General features: G+C 42.5%; 2 protein-coding genes across 2 annotated transcripts in view; one reads left to right on the top strand and one right to left on the bottom strand.

Moving 5' to 3' along the window:
* The first annotated feature begins 315 nt into the window (after nt 1-315).
* Nucleotides 316-17,999, top strand: LOC142203895 (F-box/LRR-repeat protein 21-like). Its single transcript, XM_075274994.1, has 7 exons — nt 316-455; nt 1,545-1,593; nt 10,740-10,838; nt 13,205-13,580; nt 14,347-14,469; nt 15,433-15,604; nt 17,105-17,999. Exons 3-7 carry the CDS (start codon nt 10,774-10,776, stop codon nt 17,746-17,748), a joined length of 1,380 nt encoding a protein of 459 aa, XP_075131095.1. The 5' UTR covers nt 316-455; nt 1,545-1,593; nt 10,740-10,773; the 3' UTR covers nt 17,749-17,999.
* A 3,004-nt stretch (nt 18,000-21,003) lies between these two features.
* The window catches only part of HMMR (hyaluronan mediated motility receptor), a 41,112-nt gene continuing 39,332 nt past the window's right edge, over nt 21,004-22,783 (bottom strand). Inside the window, exon 21 of the mRNA XM_075276417.1 lies at nt 21,004-21,049. Within this exon, the coding sequence (XP_075132518.1) occupies nt 21,030-21,049 (20 nt within the window). The 3' untranslated portion in view covers nt 21,004-21,029. The remainder of the gene's footprint in view (nt 21,050-22,783) is intronic.

The raw sequence follows: 22,783 nt of genomic DNA, 5'->3' as shown, positions 1-22,783 counted from the left end.
GGTTTACTTTGTCGTTCAGTATATTGGTCAACCCCAGTTTCCTTATCTTAAATGGCATCTTGAGCTACAATATAAAAAAAATGTTTTGCTAGGAACCCCAAGCTAGACACGTACCCCCCTACCCATAAACACGCCTTTACGATTACAAGAAGTTAGCTTGTCTATAGATATCCCCTTTAAATAAAACACATTGCTTTCAATACAAAATGAAGTTACTGAGAGTTGACTTTGGTGACTGCGGCTGGCTCGTGTGCTGGAGTTAAGCCAGGTCTCCTCCTTCCCAAAGACCTCACCGACACAGTGACCTACTTTTCAGAGAGAAACACAGAAGCAGGGGAGGGAAGGGGGGAGGATAGACGTAGGAGCTCAGTAGTCATCAAGTCACAAACAGTCTGATCTCACATTCTGCAAAGATCTACCACTACACCCATACACCCCGGTGAAACAGATCGTAGGTAAGTCAATTTTATTAACCATTCAGTGGTGAACAGAATCTATAGATGTATATTGATTTTCTGTCGTCTGATCGGGTTTGAACTCCACGGGCACACACTGTTTTGCTGTCTGTCTCCTCGGCTCTATTTTCTTTCGTGTGTTTTCCATTTCGTGTAGACATGTATATTCTTATGCCCTATTTTAACAAGGGTCATTTTGACATTGTGCACATTCTGTACTTCTTTCCTTTGGACGAATCCATACCGAGAAATATCTTTTTACGAAAATCCATACTATATATTATGTGCATTGAGAATCAGAATTAGACCTATTATTGGTTATTACATCTTAGTGTATCACGCGTCTCATGTGTCAACAGAAGAAATGGGCATGACGTAGTCTAACAGGCAATTAAGGTCATCAGGTCATGTATTTGGGGTGACATACTGTATGACGCACTTGTTGAACGTACATGGATTAAAAGAAGGTACCTTTACAAGTATCTGGAGCATGGTGACTTCAGGTTAAGAGGACAAAGGGGATTTATAAGACAACTCGACCGAGGAAAACACGGTGCAAAATTACAATCTGACTAATACGGAAAAAGAATCTTAGGCTTGTTGAAGTTATAGCAGTCCGGACCGGTTGTAGAAGAAGTGGACATTGTCAAGATTCGGAAGAGGGAAGTTCTCCAAGAACACCCAGGTCCGAAATAACCAATGCTTAGATTTATAACTTTCGGCAGATTTATCACTGTAGCTAATGGTGGATGTTAGATCTGGTCTATCTTTAGAGTGTCTAGTCTAAGTTTTTACTACTTAGCTATCTGACTTTGAGCCACAATTTTCCGACACAAATTTTGTCCATGGTATGGACCACTGCCCATGAGTTCTCTCTAGTAACCACATAAGTATTTTCCTTTGGGGGGGATCATTGACAAGCGGATATCTACTATGAATGGTCAGGTGGGGTAATGTAGGCTTTCCATCATTCTGAAGAACCCCTTGCGATACCATATTTGTATATATACTTTACCATAAACACATACATAGTAAAATATTGGTAGCCAAGTGCCCTAAAATTGTTTCTTTTCCGATCTTATCTTGCAGAATCCACCTGAGGTCTCTTACAGAAAGAGAGTTAGAACTTCGCTTACCGGTAAGGTCTCTTAACAGCCATGTTATAATATACGGTGGGACCCAATATCAAATTTGTTAAATTAGAATTTTAGATTAAAATTTTTTGCCGGATGTTATCTTAACTATACATAGCACTTGAAATGATTCCTTGTGTTCTTCCTTTATACTAAAGGGTAGTTTTACTGTGTAAGGTGTTTTCGTGTTCTCCCCGTGTTTGCAAGGGTTTCCTCCGGGTATTCTGGTTTCTTACCACGCATCTGATAGGGAAATTAGATTATGAGTCCTATATGGGACAGTGAGCTAGAAATTGCTGCAGAATATGTTCGCACTATACATGTAGGACTTGTTTAAAGGGGCTCTATATCTAGATTTTAGTGTTTTTAGCTAAAGATATGCCTTTAAAAAGGCTATTGAGGTGCTGATAATCGTTTGTAGAAAGACCCCCCCCACTTTTGTTAATTACCGTGTAAATTGATATGCAAATCAGCTCCACCGTGCACGGTGGGCGTTCCGTGCACCCCCTTGCATCATACCTTCTGGACGCCCACCACTGCCTCCAAGCCCTCCTCCTCCTGCTTATTCATCGCCTCCATCGGCGGCGGTTTCTTTTGAAATCATGCATGTGCGTAGTAGCGCTCTCTCTGGCGCACTACTGCGCATGCTCCAGCACCATTTTCCCATAGAGAACATTGCGAGCTGGCGCTGGAGCATGCGCATGGCTTTAATAGAAACCGCTGACAATGGAAGTGGTGAATGAGCAGGAGGAGGAGGGCTTGGAGGCAACGGTGGGCATCCAGAAGGTATGAGGCAAGGGGTGCACGGGACGACCATCGTGCACGGTGGAGCTGATTTGCATATCGATTTGCACGGTAATTAACAAAAACGGGGGGTCTTTCTACAAACGATTAGCAGCACCTCAATAGCCTTTTTAAAGGCTATTCAGGCATATCTTTAGCTAAAGGCATGAAAATCTAGTGATACAGCCCCTTTAATACAATACTGGCATCTACATTTTGCTACCTCTGATCTACGCTTGCTCTGTATGCTTGTATTTATATATGGTCTGCTGCTCATATAGCTCAGACATATTCCATAGCTTTGCAGAGAGATGGCTATCACCCACATTGGTCTCTGTCCCCAATGGAGCTCCATATTTTCCACAAACACACTAGATCCATTGTATGGGAAGCCTGAAAATTACACAAACGTGAAAACAATTCAAGATTCAAATTTTAGACTTGGTCAGTTTAGAAACCAAGATGGGGGTAACACGATGGCTCAGTGGTTAGCACTGGAGTCCTGGGTTCGAATCCTGTTAAGGACAACATCTGCAAGGAGTTTGTATGTTGTCCCTGTGTTTGCGAGGATTTCCTCCCATACTCCAAAAACATATTAATAGGGGAAAAAAACAAAACAAAAAACCAAGATGCCAATATTCCAAGGCGACATTGCTAGTCCCTAACCCAACTATGTAGCATTGGTTTGACTACCACTAATACCATGGTAATTGCTAGATTGTAAATAGGTAGCATTGATTGTTCTTCGATTGGAGTCAAGGGAATATCTCAATGATGCCACTAATTTGCTCTCTGATATAGAGGAAACCCAACATGTGTCTATTGGGTAGCTGGAACACTTTTCTTGTAATGTTCCCTGATTTGGATACTTTGTGAAGAGAAATGCCGAGTCTATACAATGTTATCGTAAAATGATGTGAATGATGAAATTATAAGAATAAGGTTACGAGAAAATCCTTGAGAAACCCTAATGTCATTCAGCAGCCAAATCTGTGCGGAGCACTGCTTAGCAACAGGAGCATTTTGTGGGGGAACAACGGCCCTGACTTCCTTGGATGAGAACTTTAAGTGCTTTGTTCTTTGGAGTGTAAAAGTTTGGCTTATTGTTAGTCAACCGGTTCTTTATCTAAATAGATCCACAATTTCTCATTTCTTTATGTAGTATATACAGTTACAGAGGATGTGTTGTTTTTTTTTTATTTAGAACTCAAAATTGACCCCATCGTTACCGAATTAAATAATAAAATTTAGGATGGAGATAGCTATCCTATTGGGGATGGTTTGACACCTGCTAATTTTGGGAATGAGGGTTCCGTGCGCCCTATTTTGATGTAGCGGCTGGTCCTATAAATCCTGTAATCTCTATGGGACTCTGGCAGTCCCATAGAAAAATGGTGGCATGCCTGTTCACTCTGCCCCTTCATTCATTCAGAGTATGTGGAACCTATGTTCTCATAGTTGGTGGGGTATTTCAGTTACTACCGGTTATCATCTACTCACAGTATAAGGCTGAGTTCATATAGGGTAGTTTGGTCAGGGTTTCGAGGCCGAATCCGCCTTGCGAATCTGCCTGAAGACACTCCCTCCTCCCGACTAAGCCCATTCATTCGGGCCTAATCTGGATCAGAGTGCCGTGAGTTGATGCCAGTGCACTGCACCGGTATCCAGTCGTGGCTACCCGTACTTTGGACCGGAAACGGAGGCGGCCTCCGTGTCAAATTCTGGTCCAAAATACCCCATCTGAACCCAGCCTTAGGGATAATTGTCTGATCGCTAGGGACCACGTTGACAATTATAGATTATGCAAATGAGGGTTCTGTGTGCCCTGTATTATCATAGTGGCAGGTCTTAAAAATTAGTCAATCCCTATGGGAATGCTGAAAGGCAACGCTATAGCATATAATGCTTGGCTATTTATGGCAGTCCTTTAGAATTGAATGAATTGGTAGCATGGATGTGCATATGGATTAATATGATGGACCAGGCTGGAGGACGTGTCTGGCTAAGCGGTGGAGGTTGGCTCACATAGCACAGATAATCTCCCTTACTCCTATCTATGATTTCTATAGCTAATCTACATTTAATTAATTAAATTTGACTACATTTTGTTCCAGCTCTCCTACTCCTTAGATTCTCTAGCTGTATTGCAAGCTTTGTTGTAGTAAGTGTTGTGTGTTGCTGAAGAAAATGGAATAATTGCTTTGGATCATGCAGTGATGAATAGCACATCCATCCCCTACTCCCACCATCACTGAAAGGCCTCGTGTTCCACCCTACAGTACTTTATATACTGTAAGTGACATCAGCACTGTACGATGTCCACCTGCAACTAACTATTGCCTGAGAGGCTGTGAGATAATGTCTGGTGATAGCAAAACGCTGCAGTGACTCAGACGTGTGTCTTCTGTATTTTCACTGCTCAATGCATGTCACAATAGTTATTTTAGTTTGTCCGAAACAAATCACCATTTTTTTGGTGAATCTAACAATTGTACTCTTTTAATTAAGTATATATATCACAACACAACCATATTAGGAATATTGGGAAAAAGGGAAGTCCATGGTCAGAGAGGAGAAATTTAGGAGTCGTGGACATGTGGAAGACATCTCAGGTATAGGAGTCCCTGAGGACTGAAGAAATGCATGGCAGACTGCCATATGGTATCGCTGGCATTACACCATGGATGTCCAAGTCGTGAGAGGGTCCACCAGGGCAAATTAGATCAAGGCTTTAGTGGAAACATGAGAATCATGACATCAGCAACATGTACAACACAGCGAGAATCGAGGGGGGAAGGGTTTAAGGTTAAAACAACAACAAAACTAGAACCAAATAGTGTCACAGTAGAAATACCACTGCAGCCGCCACTCGAACCCTCCATCTCAATGAGAAAAGTCGACAGAGGTGTTCATGACTTGGGGAGGAAGTAGTTAACGATCTACATAAATAATGCAAAATCCATAGGAAGCCCAACCAGTGTCTCCAATTCTGAAAGTGGGTATCGGTTGACCCAGGTATTTCTTCAACTCCTCCATTTACAGAATATGAAGAATTTCTTGTAACCGTTCTATAATAGTAGGAGGACTGGTGGATCTTCAATGTCTGGGAATCACTCTCCTAGTTACTATTATAAGGAGGCTTACTGGGATCTTGGAGTGTCTTGTCCAGGTAGAACAGTCAACAACAAGGCAGATGGGTCATTGGCTACTGTTACCCACCATACTATTCTAACACAGAGTCAGGAAAAACCCCTCTGGTATCCAAGGCCGGGGGTTCAGAATGTCCCCCTAAGGGGTCCAAAAGCCTCTCTACAACATAGGAAGACACCAGCACTGGGCCAATGAACTTGTTTCATCCACCCCACCCTCCACCCCCCATACAAAATGAAGTATGAAATTTCACTATTATCAGTGCTATAGAAAACAAAAGTGAAATGATCTTCAGTCATTCAGATTATTCCTAAATCTTCAGTCACTGGGGCAAATTTATTAAACTGACTATAAGAATAATTGTCTTAGCAACCATCGTTCAGCTTTCATTTTGTATTCTGCTCCTGAGACATGGCTGTGCTGTTACATAGTTACATAGTAGATGAGGTTGGATGAAGACATCCGTCCATCAAGTCCAACCTATAACCCTACAATCCCTACAGTGTTGATCCAGGGGAAGGCAAAAAACCCCCATGAGGTTTTTCTTGCACCCATCCTGGATACAGGCGCCATCTTATCCTATAACATTATACCAGTTTCAAGCATAAGCAACCATATCTAGCATTCAGCTTTTAAGGATAACAATGTTTTTTTTTCATACATTACATGATCATAACCTTCACAATATAAGTAAGATCAACCCAACTATTGTGCGTGTAATAAAGGTGCGCCAACTTTTGGATGGAACAATGTGATTAAGAAAACGAGAGATATTGCAGCGGGTTATTCTCGAGGTGTTCTACAATAGTGGATGGGCTTTAAAGAGGACCTTTCATCAGATTGGGCACAGGCAGTTCTATATACTGCTGGAAAGCTGACAGTGTGTTGAATTCAGCACACTGTCGGCTTTCCTGATCTGTGCCCCGGGTAAAGCGCTATCGGTCCCGGTACTGTAACGCTTTATAGTCAGAAGGGCATTTCTGACAGTTAGCCAGGGACGCCCTTATGCACAGCGCGCCCTGCTGCCCCTTCTGCCAGGTTTTCAAGAAGCCCCTGTACTGTGGTATCAATTGGCTATCTACTAACCATGAGCACTTCCCAATACTACAGGAAAAAGTGTGTACTGGTTAATGTAGACGCCTATCACACAGGCATGGCCTCCAACAGGACAACATGTCCACACAGAGTTTTTGGCAGGCGGATTTTGACATGGAATCAAAAATCTGCCTGCGAAAATGGCTCCCATTTACTTAAATGGTAGCCGCTCCCTTTTTTTTTCTGCTAGCTAATAGCAGAAAAAAGAAGTGACATGACCGCAGCGTCCGCGGCTCGAGACCTGCTCCTGTTTAGGCCTATTCATTTGGGCCTAAACAGGAGCGGGATGCCACGACGGGATACCAATGCTGAATCGGCATCCCGCTGCGGCTAGCTGCGCAGAAAAGGTTTACTTAGCAGTCCCTGTTACCCAGTCTCAAGCTACATCTGTGCGACAGGAGACACAATCCTTTACTACGAAGGACAGTCCTCACTTAACTCCTGCAGGGGCAGGACGGGAACCACAACCAATGGCCAAGTGGTCTTTGGTGGCTTGTGCACCCCAGGACTATTGAACACTGAAATATTTAAAGCCAGTGATTCTGTTTAATAAATATTTTCATTGACTTAAATATGGAAATAATTTTTCTTCACAACTGTAAATTTTGACTTATACATGGTATATCTATCATGTGAGATTATAGTTTAGAAACAAGAATAAAGGCCACCATTGTACAGTCATACAAAGACACTGTCCGCTGACAACAGACTAGGGTTGAGCGATCGAGATGGGGATAGATCGCATCCCATTTGGCGATCAAGCAAATTTCACAATCGCGATCGGGATCGGCTGGAAAGTGATCGAAAATCGGATTTTGAAATCTCAAGATCAGCTCAACCCTACTGTATATATAATATACAATTAGGGTTGAGCAATTGGGATTGGGAAAGATCGGATCCCAATCATTGTTTGAGCAAATTTCACGATCGTGATCGGCTGGAAAATGATTGGAAATCGGATTTTAAAATCGATCCTGAAATCTCAAGATCGGCTCAACCCAACAACAGACCTGAAGGCAACGGTGTGATCGATGGTTCTTGGATCGGCCATGCTTTCCAAAATGACTTTCCAACAGCATAAAAAGTTTCTCTTACATTTAGCAAACAAAGAATAGAATTATTTCTATATCAGTTAAGGGTTTTAATTTATCTAAAAAATATTTTGTAGAAAGACCATTAAATAACTCCGTAATCCTAATGGGCGATCTATGGGGTCTATGGGCGCCCTGCTGCTCACAAATGTTGTTTTTCTGTATTTTTACAATGATGGGTGACCAGCTTATTTTGGCCTTTCCATCTGTTTTTCCAGATTTACTCGTGCTTGTTGCACCTTATAGCGCCTTTTGTGATGTCTTTTATATTGACTATGCTGATGTCTTATTGCATTGTATGATGTAACACTGTCACTTTAATGTGTAATCGCTCCTGAGTCATCGTGTCTACGTCAGTCTCATATTTTCTGGAACTAGGGCAGCGTGATGTCTCTGCCAACGGGCGAAACCCGGTTGTGCCATTGGCTGAGCAGCAGGCTATGTCTCTTTGGCACCACTTACCTTACAGTCTATAAAGTGTTGTATGTAATTTAATGGTAAATTTAGGACAAAAAGTCAGAATGAACCAATTTATGGTATTAATGAAAGTGATAAGACCTTGTTCATCCCTTCTGCATCCTGTATTTTTACGTGCCGTGTCTTGTGCTTTGTAATTAGGTCAACGTCGTGATTCAGTTTTGGCAGTCTGCTGCTGCTTAACATTTTTTTTATGTAGACACACAATGCCCCACTTGGCTTTCATATGGACACTGGGAATTCATTTAGAAAAGGATTAATCATGCAGTCTTATGAGATAAAAATAGCTTGAGGCCTAATTTTACAAGCAACAGTAAATGGCTTTCCACCGGGCTATCTCGTATTGATTCCATTCAAGAATAGCAATGATGATATTTTCATGAATCGTTGAAAGGATAGAGTATCTGCTTAGCATTATAGTCCTCTGTTGTATAGTCTAGTTCATAAAGTCAAGGCCTATTTTTATATTGTGAATCTTATACCCGTTTTTGACTAATGTTTTTGCATTTAATATGGTCTCAAACTGATAACTTAAATGCACAGGCACAGCTTGAAGTTGCAAAATATGTAATGAGGCCCTCGCTTACCACGTGCTATCTACACAGTCCAGTCACATTAATGTGACCACCTGTCAAAATCCAGAATAAACACCATTGGCAGAACGGACCGCTGCGAGACGTGCAGGAAGAGAGGGGATGTTGTGATGATGTTCACTGGGATATTGAGCCATGCCGACTCCAGTGCCGTGGCCAGCTGCTAGGTTACGCGATTGAGCATCCATGGCGTGAATAACCCGATCGAGGTGGTCTCACAGATTCTCAATTGGGTTCAAGTCCGGGGAATTTGCTGGCCAAGGGAGTACGGTAAACTCATCCTGGTGCTCCTCAAACCACCCATGTACACTGCGAGCTTTATGACACATCTCATTGTCCTGCTGGTAGATGCCATCATCCTGAGGAAAAACAATTCACATGTAAGGGTGAACATGGTCCACAAGGATAGATGCATACTTGTGGTGATCCATCGTGCCTTCCACAATGATGAGTGCACCCAGATGGCTGATGACACGTGCCTTCTGCCATTGGTTATTTAACGTTGACGTCAAAAGTAGGCGGTGGTCACATTAATATGTCTGGACTGTGTATAAGACTGATATATTCTTATGTTGTAGAGAGGCCTTTGGCCACCCCTCAGGCTCCTGGGCCTAGTAGCTATGCACCCTGCATCCCCTAAAGCGACCACTCTCCTTGAATGGCACCATTTTCCACAGTCTGTGGAATTATCTTTTGTCACTTGTTCTGTCATTGACAACTTGATATCTCAGCAGTTGTGTTCAATGTAAGCCACAAGGAAATCAACATAGGTGATACCGTTGTGGCATGGAATAAGTCATCTTGCAAAAAATACTTTATCTATCAGGAGCTTCTTTTCTGTGTATTACACTTCTGTCCCTGGTGTCCAGCTTCTCTTCTGCTCTTATCTTTTTAGATTTCCGGCTCTCTATTTTCTCTATTTTTGCTTTCAATGCTATAATAACAAGGGCAAGTTAGAGACAGTACCATTTCTGCCTGGCAAAGGACAGTTTACTTATGGATGTCATATTTAGGTTCCACATACTTTATATCTGCTCATAATTTTTAACATTGCCATGGACTGTATTGAGTCCAAACATAGAATAAGCATGCACTGTTAGGGTAAGTTCACACGGGGTTTTTTGGTCAGGATTTTGAGGCCGTATCCGCCTTAAAATCCTGACCAAAAAGACGGCTCCCATTGAAATCAATGGGAGCCGGTCAGTTCTTTTTTCTGGGAACCGTTTGTTCCGGCCTCCGGAAAAAGAAGCGAGATGCTCATTGTTTCAGACGGATTCGCCTCGCGACATCCGCCTGAAGACACTCCCTCCTCCCGACTAGGTCCATTCATTTGGGCCTAATCCGGAGCGGAGTGCGTGGCATCCAGTCACAGCTACCCCGTCTGAACTTACCCTGAAATGGTTCACATGAAACAAATGTTTTCACTTTTATATCGTAGTTGGAGTTTGAACGTTTACGCAATATTCATACATTGTTGGATTGGGGTTCCTGGGGCCAACCAGTAAAATTCATTCTATACAGCTGGGGGTAATGTCAGTATACTGCTGCCTGGTTTTGTCTTGAGCTAGGGCCCTCTTAACTCTGTGCAGGCCTCAAGCAGCAACAGGACACTTCAAGAAGATTGATGATTGGGAAGGGCCCAGGGGAAGGATACTTGTTGGCCTGACTCCACATCCATAAGTTATCACAGCTGCCTATTTCTTCTACATCATATAAAAATATAAGTGGTCTTAAAATAATCTACATAGATGTCAGAGGTCAAGATGCCGTTAGTGTATTGTGCCATGCCTCGGTTAGCTTGGGGCCCACCTGGCCTTGGGGCCCACTGGGAATTCATGTGTTCAACTGTGGGTCAATCTGAGCCCGATAGTATGGTTTTTGATATTTGTTACATGCGACTGTCTTGCCCTAGTCTTAATAAATTCTGACAGGCTTGTTTTTCATGCTGTTCTGCTGAGGCAGGAGGTCAAAGTGGACGGATGCTGGTGAATGCCCCATGGCAGCGGCTACCTCAGTTCATTCATCAAGTAAAACAAGCTATAACTTGGAAGCAGTTTTTAGGTAAGACATTTGTTTCCATTATGGAAATACACTTCTTACGCTAAGAAAACGGGAAACTATATGAGTGTACGGTGTCCGTGACTTGTTTTCTTGTGGTCAGTGGTTTTTGTTTTAAGGCTAAGACCCCACATTGTGGAAACGCAGTATTGTCCCTGCAGCGGACTCGCAGCAGAAAAAAAGCTATGTTTTACAGTACCAGCAAAGTGAATGAGATTCTGGCCAGTCCCATCCACACATCAAAAAATGAGTAGAAAAGTTTCTTCTTGAAAATTGCAGCAGGAACATGCACGCAATGGACATGCTACGATTTCCAAAACTGTCACGGTTTTGGAAATCTCAACATGTTATTTATACCTACGGAAATTCCGGCGGTTTCCCTATAGGTATAATGGAAGCAGAAAGTCTGCAGCAGACTTTTTATGAAAAGCATTGCGGGAAAAACATGATGCGTTGCCACCGTGGTTTTTCCTGCAGCGCTTTTTTTTTTAGGGTAAGTTCACACGGGGTATTTTGGTCAGGATTTAGAGACTCCCATTGAAATCAATGGGAGCCAGTCAGTTCTTTTTTTCCAGGAGCCGTTTGTTCCGGCTAGCGGAAAAAAGAAGCGACATGCTCATTCTTTCAGGCGGATTCGCCTCGCGACATCCGCCTGAAGACACTCCCTCCCGACTAGGCCCATTCATTTTGGCCTAATTCGGAGAGGAGTCCGTGACTGGATGCCGGTGCACCGTACAGGCATCCAGTCGCAGCTATCCAGGCGGCCTCCGCCTCAGGTTCCAGACCAAAAAACCCCGTGTGAACTTACCATTACTGTGTTTCTCTACATAGGTCCTTAGTCTCAAACAGACTTACCAGGGACTGGTTCTTGTTATATTAATTAAAGACATAGTTATCTTGGACTCAGATTCTGGATGTTTCTCCGCAGACTTTCTGCCCTTATTATACCTGTAGGAAAAATACCAGCGTTTCCATAGATTTTTTTGCATCTTTTCCATTGCACATTTTTTTTCTGCAATATGTGGATGGGATAAGCCAGAATTCCATTCACTTTGTAGGTACTGTAAAATGCTGTGGTTTTTTGCTGCGGTGTTTCCACAATGGCGAAAACACTTTTCAACAAATTTTCAAATGTACACCAATGGGGATACTAATATATCTGGATTCTAGTTGAAGAGCACCCGAGAAGAGTTGGTAAGACTGGTGTCCGTTGAGCATGGAGGCCTGTTCTTGGTATCTGGTAGCCTGGCCCCACTGGCCAGAAACGTCGCGATTTGCCAGCGGCGGAAACAATCTTGGTGTTTTACAGTATGGGCAAAGTGGATGGGATTCTAGTGAATCCCATGCCCACTTTGTGGAAAAAAACACGGTGCGGATATGCCACGATTTCCAAAACCACGATTGGAAACCGCATCATGTCAATTATATCTACGGAAACACCAGCGGTTTCCCCATAGATGTAATTGTAACAGAAAGTCCGCAGAGGAAAACTCAACGAACTTTCTGTAAAAGCGCTGCGGGAAGAACCACGATGCGTTGCTGCCATGATTTTCCCCGCAGTGCTTTTTGGCTGCAGGACGTCCATGGGGCCTTAGCCTCCAACAAATTTTCAGGTGTGCACTAATGTACTAATATATCTGGATTCTGGTTGAAGAGCATAGGTTTCCAGGTTATGTCTACTGAGGAGAGTTGGTAGGAATGGTGTCCGTTTTGGTATCTGGAAGAGGATAAAGTGGTACCAGCTGTTCAGTAAGGAGATTTAAGTTGGCTTAGGAGTAGGGTTGAGCGATCGGGAATGGGAAAGATCAGATCCCGATCGGCGATTGAGCAAATTTCACAATCAGGAGCGGCTGGAAAATGATCGAAAATTGGATTTGAAGAACGATCCTGAAATCTCAAGATCGGCTCAACCCTACTTAGGAGTAGATAATGTAGTAATATAATATGGGTTATAGTCAGTGGGAAGTGTAGGTAAGTTATGTTGTCCATTTGGAGAGACAAGAACTAGTGTACAATAGATGGAGGTAGGTACTTAGTGTGGATAGGGGTTCAGTTGGGAGAGCATAAGTAGGTAGCAAATGTCCTATACATGAGCTAGGATAGATATTGTGCAGTGGAGGATGTCAGATAGGTCAACTGAGATATAGAGGTGTATATATATATATATATATATATATATATATATATATATATATATATATATATATATATATATATATACACACGTCATAGGGCAAATGTGCTTAGTTTGATTACGGACTAGTGGAATGTGCTGCAAACCAAAACCTTGTATCCAGCTATACGAGAGTCTTACTAGTCTGTTTTTGCTTTCCTCAATTCTGACTTTGCTCATGTTTTTCCCTCTCTAGAATGAAACGAGGTAGACTGACTGTAACTATCGACAGCCAAGTGGTTGAAGGACCAAAAAGAATAAAGAAACAAAAAAAAGACACCCTGTCACCTAAACATCAGAATATGCAAATGCAGTCCTGCATGCTGGACTGGGGAAGTCTGCCGCACCACGTAGTCTTGCATATCTTTCAGTATCTCCCACTTGTTGACAGGGCTCGTGCATCCTCTGTTTGCCGCCGCTGGAATGAAGTTTTCCATATCCCGGAGCTGTGGAGAAAGTTTGAGTTTGAACTTAACCAGCCGGCCACATCATACTTGAAGTCTACTCACCCAGATCTCATCCAGCAAATCATTAAAAAACATGCTGACCATCTTCAATATGTTAGCTTCAAGGTATTCTTCCTACCAGTAGAAATGAAATTAATAGAATAAATGAAGCTGAGGCTTGGTTCACATCTGCATCGGTAATCCGTTCTGGAGAGGCTGCATGGGGACCCCTCCGAATGGACTACCAAACGCATTGGCAATCAGTGTGCAGCGAAAGCACACGGACCCCATAGACTATAATGGGGTCCTTGTGCTTTCTGCATGGTCTCCACACCGAACATGCGGACAGAAAAGTAGTTCATGATCTACTTTCCTGTCCATGCGGAAAGCACACGGACCCCCTTATAGTCTATGGGGTCTGTGTGCTTTCACTGTACACCGATTGCCAATGTGTTCGGTAGTCCATTCAAAGGGGTCCCCATGCAGACGCCCTGAACGTATTACCGACACAGATGTGAACCGGGCCTCATAATACCTATACACTTGGAGTGGGGAGGCAAAAAATGAAAAAATGTTGCAGAAACACAGTTTTTTTGGTCAAAACTAAAAATGGCTACACTAGAAATTGGAAATATCTCGGAAGCTCTTATATTTATCCTATCTGCTCAATCCATTACTGGGTTTAGCTAAAAAAAAAAACAGTAAAATCTGCAACAAAAAAAATCTGCGTTTCCGCAACGTGGGGCCTCAGCCTAAAAAGGTCCTGTATTATTCTACTACCTCAGCACCAGTGCACCTAATCCACCACTCCAACTCTACGCACCTCAACCAGGACTTCCATATTTGTTACTTACAAGTGAACTATAACTGCTACGTTTTCCGTATTTTTCAGGTGGATAGCTGTACAGAATCCGCAGAAGCCGCCTGTGATATTCTCTCTCAGCTCGTGAATTGTTCCATTAAAACTCTTGGCTTAATATCAACAGCAAAGCCCAGTTTTATGAATGTTTCCAAGGTAAAAAAAAAAAATAAAAAATTAGGATCGATTTTAGAGTTTTACGTTGTTTAACGGATTACATGAAGGGCATTTGTGCAAATTCATGCTTCCTAACCTTTGGAGATAATGAGGAGTAACAGGCACAGGAACCAATATCTGCATTATTAGGAAATCATAGCGCTTCTATAAAAGAACACGTTGCATGGACCCCCATGATCTCCATTGTTAAAGCAAAAATAACTACGAGTACCCTCATAAATCACCCACAGTCACCCAAAAACTTTGCCAGCCATCGTGCCCCTATAACAGTGCCGGCCATATGCACCTGCACGTCTCCTTGTCCCCATGCATAATATTACATATTAGGCTAGGTTCACATCAGTGTCAGAGTCTCCGTACTCTTCCGCAGATTCCTCCAAAAAATCATCGGAAAGAAACACCCTCCATGGAATATACAGTTTTAGTTTAAAAAATGGCGGAAACCCATCAGACCCCATTATAGTCTTTTTTTTCTTAACTCACGACCCCATTATAGTTTTTGGGGTCTACAGGTGTCCACGAATAACCGCTGTTTTAGTGGATGAGTTTACTGTCGTCGGGACAGGAACAATGGAGAGCCCAGTGCAAGAGATGAACCTAGCTAAGCATGTGCTAAATACTGCTCCTATGTAATCATAGGTGTGGCATCTCCGCAACCCAGAAATGTCCCGCTGAATGACTACATTGCACCTTCCAAATATTTGTAAATGTACTATAATAAGAAATATAGTGGGACAGACACAATACTTGTCAGCTGTCAGTCCTGCTGCTCCGATATATATGTGTGTTTAGGGATTGCAATTTGCATTAGAGTAAAAGAAGGGTAGAACAAAGTTGACAATTCTAAAAGAATGTTACAAGAACTTTTACCTACCAGAAAACCTGTAAAACCTGTAGCTAGTTGTACGTGACATGATCAGCAATGTTGTCTTTCTCTTTCAGTCTCATTTCGTATCCGCACTCACTGTTGTCTTTGTCAACTCCAAGTCGTTGTCCTCGATAAAGATTGATGATACTCCTGTGGATGACCCTTCGCTCAAGGTTCTTGTTGCAAACAATAGCGACACCTTAAAGTTATTGAAAATGAGCAGCTGTCCTCATGTGTCACCTGCTGGTAAGAGAAAGTGGTCTACAATATTTGTTGCAAAACCTCTATCATTTTGGAAGGGTACACCAGACATAAAACAGGGAAAATATTTTTTTTTCTTCTGCATGTTATATATCAAAGTTTTTACAGTCTTCTTTACATATTCTAATAATGGAAGACTGGATAAAATAAAAAGTACTCTAAAATAAGTAGTTACAACGGATGTAGTAGACACTGGTGTAAATGTAGCGCCTAGGGTTGAGCGATCATGTTCGGAAAAGATCAGATTCTGATCAGCGATTGAGAAAATTTCACGATCGTGATCAGAATTCCAAACACGATCTTTCACAGTGGGATCGAGATCGGTACGATTTCCCACAATGCTTTGCTTAGCCTTCACACTGAGTATATAGTGTATACTCAGTATGAAGGCTCCGCTGCGGTTCCATAGGAATGAATGGAAGCAGCCGGCACACAACCTTAACCCCCCCCATGCGCCGGCTGCCTCCGTTCATTCTAATGGGAGACTAAACTAACATATCTAGTAGCTACTTACCTCCAGAGATGGCTGCTCCGCTGTTCTTCTTCGCCTCGCTGCCGCTCCACGCTACAGTCTTCTCGCCTCACTGTCCCGCCTCCCAGGTTAGTGTTTAAAGAGCTAGGAAGGCAGGGCTTGTGGCTTAGGAGAGTGTGGGCGGGTACAGGGCGGGGAGACGTCTCCCCTCCCAGTACCCGCCCACACTCTCCTAACCTGGGAGGCAGGGGGCAGCGAGGTGAGAAGAGCAGCGTGGAGCGGCAGCGAGGCGAAGAAGAACACCGGAGCAGCGGAGCAGCCATCTCTGGAGGTAAGTGGACACCAGGGGAGACTAAGTAGCCAGAGGATTAAAAAAAAATCCTCTGGCTACTTAGTGATTCACCACACAGCCTGGATTCTAACAATTAAAGCGTTCAATTGTTAGATTCCATCCTGTATAGTGAATAGGATTGCTTAATCTGATCTCCGATTAATAAAAAAAATCCCATTGACTTGAATTAGGATCGGAATTGGGATCAAGTTCGAATGAAAAATGATCGGAAATCGGATTTTAAAATCGATCCTGAAAAGTCAAGATCGGCTCAACCCTAGTAGCGCCCAAAATGCATAAAGATTGTGTCGTCAAATTGTGACTCAAAGTAAATCAGCTAAAAGGTGGTATAAACTTAAAGCTGACCTAACCAGCATCAGTCACTGTGATAAATCTGGGGCAATTTCAGACTGCCTAAGTTTATGTGAAATTCACTATGAGTAAATCTTGGCCAATGTAGATGCAAATATGTAACAAAATTCATTCTAGCTTGTGATTTATGATCACCCTCTTTCCTGTCCTGCTGAAAAGCAAATCAAAGCTAGTAAAATTGCATGCTAGTATATGGCTTGAGTAAAAGGAAGGTATAAGGGAAAAAAGACATCAAAATATTCCCATATATCAATAGTGGATTGGTGATCTGCTGGTCTAAACCAATAACAATTTTTTGTTCCTTTATTAGGAATCCTATGCGTGGCCGATCAGTGTCATGGGCTTAGAGAGCTTGCCCTGAATTACCACCTTCTGAGCGATGAATTACTCTTGGCTCTTTCAACCGAAAAACATGTCCGCCTTGAACACCTTCGCATCGACGTAGTCAGTGAAAATCCAGGTCAAACGCAATTTCATACCATAAAGAAACAAAGCTGGGACGCCCTCATCAGGCACTCTCCAAAAGTCAATATTGTTATGTACTTCTTCCTCTACGAAGAGGAATTTGATGCATTTTTCAGAGAGGAGACTCCGGTTACTCACCTCTACTTTGGCCGAGCCGTCAGCAAGGCCATGCTGGGTCGTATAGGCATGAACTGCCCTCGATTGATCGAGCTGGTGGTTTGCGCAAATGGACTTCAGCCTCTGGATGACGAGCTCATACGTATCGCTGACCGATGCAAGAACTTGACTGCCATTGGCCTCGGAGAGTGCGAAGTGACCTGCAGTGCTTTTGTTGAGTTTGTAAAAATGTGCGGGAGAAGACTGACACAGCTGTCCATTATGGAGGAAGTACTGATTCCAGATAACAAGTACAACCTGGAGCAAATTCACTGTGAAGTTTCAAAGCACCTTGGAAGAATGTGGTTTCCGGACATGATGCCAACGTGGTAGACTAAGGAAATGAACGACTTAGGATGTGTCTTACTTTTGCTTGCTATGCAATTATAAGTTACGTAGATAAAAAGTCAGATAAAGTTGTCCTTACAAACCAAACAAAGTCATTTCAAAACTAACAGGAATCTTTTACCCCGATATCAGACGTAAAAAAGTTTTGTGAATACCGGGCAAGTCATTTATGGTTTATAATCATACAGCTGCTATGGATGGATTTGTTCCCATCGTGCCTGGTATTCAGAGATATATGGACAGTGTTATTGTAGGATCCAAGAAAAATGTTAGTAAAAACTGTTGGGGCAATTCCCCTTCGATATGTTGTCGTAGTCCTAATCAATACGTAGCAATTTAAAGATTGGGGGTTGGGGGGGTAATGGCTTCAGGGGCAAATTTTTCATTATATTGTACATTGTATAAAATAGACTGTGTATCCGGAAGCTTCAGGACCCGATTCATAAGCAGTATGTGGGTCCATGTATGATGATATGTTATGTAAAGAGTCCCTGCCAGATACCCCACTGATATGTTTTCAGCTTTTGTTGTTCTGGCGTAAGGAATAAACCTAATATAGTAAAGCGAAAAAGTTACTAAAGGCAGAAAATCTGCAAAACACTCAACAGAATTCACGGTAATTCTTGGTCATGCCACTTTTTTGTGTTTTTGCCTGCTATAGTAAATGACATTAGTAAATTACATTAAAATTAAATTAGGCTAAAGCGTCATGTTAAAAAAAAAAGTTAAAATTAAATGAATAGTAGAACTGAATATAAGAAACTTTGTGCTACAAGTGTAGGAAAGTTTAATATGACTCATCACATGTTAACGCTGGTGGGTCACATCTGCGTTCGGTATTCCGTTCGGAGAACACCGAACGCAGTGACAAGTGGTGAGAAGTGAAAGCACACGGACCCCATAGACTGTAATGGGGTCCATGTGTTTTATGCCCAAGTCATGCGGAGAGGGAAGTAGTTCATGAAGTGCTTTGCTCTCCACATGTTCCATGCGGAAAATAAATGGCCCCCATTATAGTCTATGGGATCCGTGTGCTTTGTGTTTGATTTGTCTTGTGTTCGGATGAAGAGATATCCTGGTTTGGTTTAGTCCGAATTTGATCAGAGAACTGGAAAGGGCCACTTCCACTGGGCCTGAAGAGACCTCAGAGTATAACAATTTACCACAATGCATGTCGTGGCAGACATTTTGGTTTGTTCCGAGGCGAATCTTAAGTTGGGATTTAGTAAATGCAGTTTGTTGCAAACTGATTCGCCTGTCTCTGTATTATGCTAGGCCATCTATGGAACAGTGCATAAATGCAACAGTATTCTATCTACCATAATACCCAACGTGGACACATTATTCTAACTGATCAATGAGATGGGAATATCCCTTTAAGCAGCTTTATGGGGTTCGTCACTCACACTTCCGCACATTAAAAGTGGGTTACAATTGAGTTGCAAATGATGCTTTTGTTTCCCCTCCAAGTCACTCTTGATGTCCACTATTTCTCTGGCGGGACGCAGTTTATGGCAGAGTGTCTGAAAGTGGTAATCCGAAAAAATGTGAAATTTTCTTAAACCTGGTGTGAAACCTCTCTGAGACAACCACTCAAAATTGCATCAAGGCTGAAGCCCCATGTTGCGTTTTTTTTTAGCCAAATCCAGGAGTGGACTCAGCAGAAGGAAGAAGTAGAAGCTTCCTATATATCGCCCACTACTTTTTTAGCTACTCCTGGCTTTGTTTCCACAACGTGGGGCCTAAAAGTGGTCTTCTAGGGGAATGGTCTTCCCAAAGAAGATGGCCAAGTATGGAAAACAATGTTTTCTGGGTAAGTGGGGATGGTCTTTTCGAGAGGTTTCAGTGAAATAAATAAGTTATCTAAAAATTAAGAGGTTTGTCTATGTATATAGAAGAATTTTTTTTTTTGTGGGTGCATACAATTGCTCACTTATGAAAATGAATTTGCGGTTTCAGCATTTGTATTTTTCTGCTCAATGGAAATAGGTTTTCACTAGTTTTATCTTGTGGATGACAATAAGGTAGAACACTGGTATAAAAGGTTCTGCAGATGAGACATAAAAGGTTCTGTAGAAGTGACATACAATCCAGTTGTCCATGATCACACCTCATTATGGCCGTTTTAACCTGTGAATATCAGTGATACATGATACAGGCAGTAGGACATAGATGGTAACCTGCTTTATTTTGTATGGCATCAGCCATGAACAAAACATCCTGGTAATGGTTCAGTATATTTCCATTGCAGTGCATAGGAGGAGCGACACAGTATGGGCAGGACTCTTTGCCCCAATTACACCTATTCTAGATTTCATGTAAGATATTACTGCAGTTACAGTATAAAGAATGCAGGATAGCCATACTGAAAGCATGTTGCAATGTATAATTTTATAGTTTTGTAATATTTTCTGTATGTGATTCTTTACTAGACAACGTTGTGACATTGTGTTGTGTATGTATATAAAATATTTCATCTACCTTTGTGAAAATTGCTTTCTTTATGGGCAGGTCGATCACTAGACCTAGACATGATAATGGATGAATATTAGCACCAGGTCACATTAGATGTTGCTTATGTGACTACAAGAAATGGGGTCATGCGAGTAATTTCCAAAATATGTAGGTGACCTGACAATGACTAATAAAACAATTGACTGTATAGGAATTGTCTCATGTTATTGAGGATTAGGAGTTTTCCCATAGGCTTTTGCAAGAAACTTTCCAAATATTGTTCCATAAAAGCGAGGGATTTGCATGGTTTATCTGTAATCATGCAGATACTAAGGCCTCGTTCACATCTGCGTTGGGTAATCCGTTCAGGGAGTCCGCATAGGGACCCCCTAAATGGACTACCGAATACATTGGCAAGCAGTGAAAGCACACGGACCCCATAGACTAGAATGGGGCCCATGTGGTCTCTGCATGGAACATGCAGACAGAAAAGTACTTTGTGATCTACATTCATGTCCGCATGATTTGTGCGGAAAGCACATGGACCCCATTATAGTCTATGGGATCCATGTGCTTTCACTGCTCACCGCTTGCCAGTGCGTTCGGTAGTCCCGAATACCAAATACTGACAAGCAAATCACAACCCCCCAAAAAGAGTTGCATTTATCAGGTAAAAATCTTTATTAAAAGACAATAAAATATTAAAAAGTATTATATCATGATTGTACATGATTTATATTATGTGCAATGCATGCGACAAATATACAGAACTACATTTAAAACATTACACTGTACACGTAGAAAATGGCTCCTCAGCACTTGTTTCTGTTTCCTGTGAAGACAATATTAAGAAATCAACGATGAGCCCAAAAACAGTTTATGTACACCATTAGTGAGATATCTGAAGAAGGCAAAGCAGAGGCGAGTGCCCAATATAAGAAAGACAGCAGACGTTCCCTGAGCATAAACATCACCGGCAAATGCACAGTTCTGTATGGCTGGTTGGTCAAGTGGGATACTTAGGGCACACTTGGGGCATTCCCTAGATTTAGGGGTCAGCAACTCCAGCTATTATGAAGCTACAATTCCCAGCATAGTCACTTGCTCAAATGCTCTTGGAAGGCGACTACTGCAACTTCAGCTGGGGTGGCAAGGGTTACTGACCCCAGTTCTAGGTTAAGGGGAGACTGTCCTGGTGTCAAATTTAATGAATACTAGCGGAATATGATTAAGGTGATTACTGAATGACATACAGATCATGTTGTTCATGCTGCTACAAACCCCACAAAGCTATGCCACCATCCCAACAAGTGACACGTTAGGGTTAGTTCACACGTAGTTTATTGGTCCGGATTTTGACATGAGAAGCCGCATCAGAATCCGGACCAAGATACGCCTGCCGCGGCTAGTCGCAACTGTCGTGGCATCCCACAGTTGTAGCTTTTCACTCCAGATTAGGACCAAATGAATGGGCCTAGTCCAGGGGGATTGTCTTGACGCCGTCAAGATAGGTTGCTTCTTTACTAGAGATGAGCAAGTACTGTTCGGATCAGCCTATCCGAACAGCACGCTCGCATAGAAATGAATGGACGTAGCCGGCACGCGGGGGGGGGAGGGGGGGGGGGGGGGGTTAAGCGGCAGGCCGCCATCAAAGCGGAAGTACCGGGTGCTTCCATTCATTTCTATGGAGCGTGCTATTCGGATCGGCTGATCTGAACAGTACTCGCTCATCTCTATTCTTTACCGCTTGTGGAAAAACAAAATGACCGCCTGCCATTGAATTCAATGGGAGGCCACTTTTTATTTTATTTTTTATATAGATTGTGAGCCCTACATAGGGCTCACAAAGTACATTTTAGGGCTCACAAAGTACATTTTTCCCTATCAGTATGTCTTTGGAATATGGGATGGAAATACACAAACACAGGGAGAACATATATACTCCTTGCAGATGATTTTTTGCCCGTGACGGGATTCGAACTAAGGACTCCAGCGCTGCAAGGCTGCAGCGCTAACCACTGAGCCACCGTGTGGCCCCTGGAAGAGTTTTTTTTTTACATGGATTTTGAAGCGAATTCAGTGTCAAAATCCGGACCAAAAAACTACACGTGATCTAGCCCTTACAAAAGGGGACAGCGAACCTAATAATGTAACTTTTAATGTAAAGTGAGACAAGAGTCTGAAACTGCACCAGACTCCCCAGAGTCTAATCTGGGGTGAAAATCTAGCAGTTAGGCTGAGGCCCCATGTTGTGAAAACGCAGCTTTTTTGTTACAGATTTTGGTTTTTTTTTTGAGCCAAAGCCAAGAATGGCTACAAAAGGAATGGGGACTATATAGGAAGCTCTTATACTTCTCCCATCTGCTCAATCCACTCTTGGCTCAAAAAAACACGGCAAAATCTGCAACAAAAAAAAAAAAAAAAAAAAGCAGCGTTTCCATAACGTGGGGACTCAGCCTTATACTGCTTATTAGTTGGCTTAGATTCCAACAACATTTTTGCGCAGTTAAGCTTCGCCTCCTTTTCGCCAAACCCAAAGAAAGGGAGTCAAAAACAGTCTAAAACC

This window comes from Leptodactylus fuscus, chromosome 5 (assembly GCF_031893055.1).
Source record: "Leptodactylus fuscus isolate aLepFus1 chromosome 5, aLepFus1.hap2, whole genome shotgun sequence".
Lineage (NCBI taxonomy): Eukaryota > Metazoa > Chordata > Amphibia > Anura > Leptodactylidae > Leptodactylus > Leptodactylus fuscus.
This window is presented reverse-complemented; position numbering and strand designations above follow the sequence as displayed.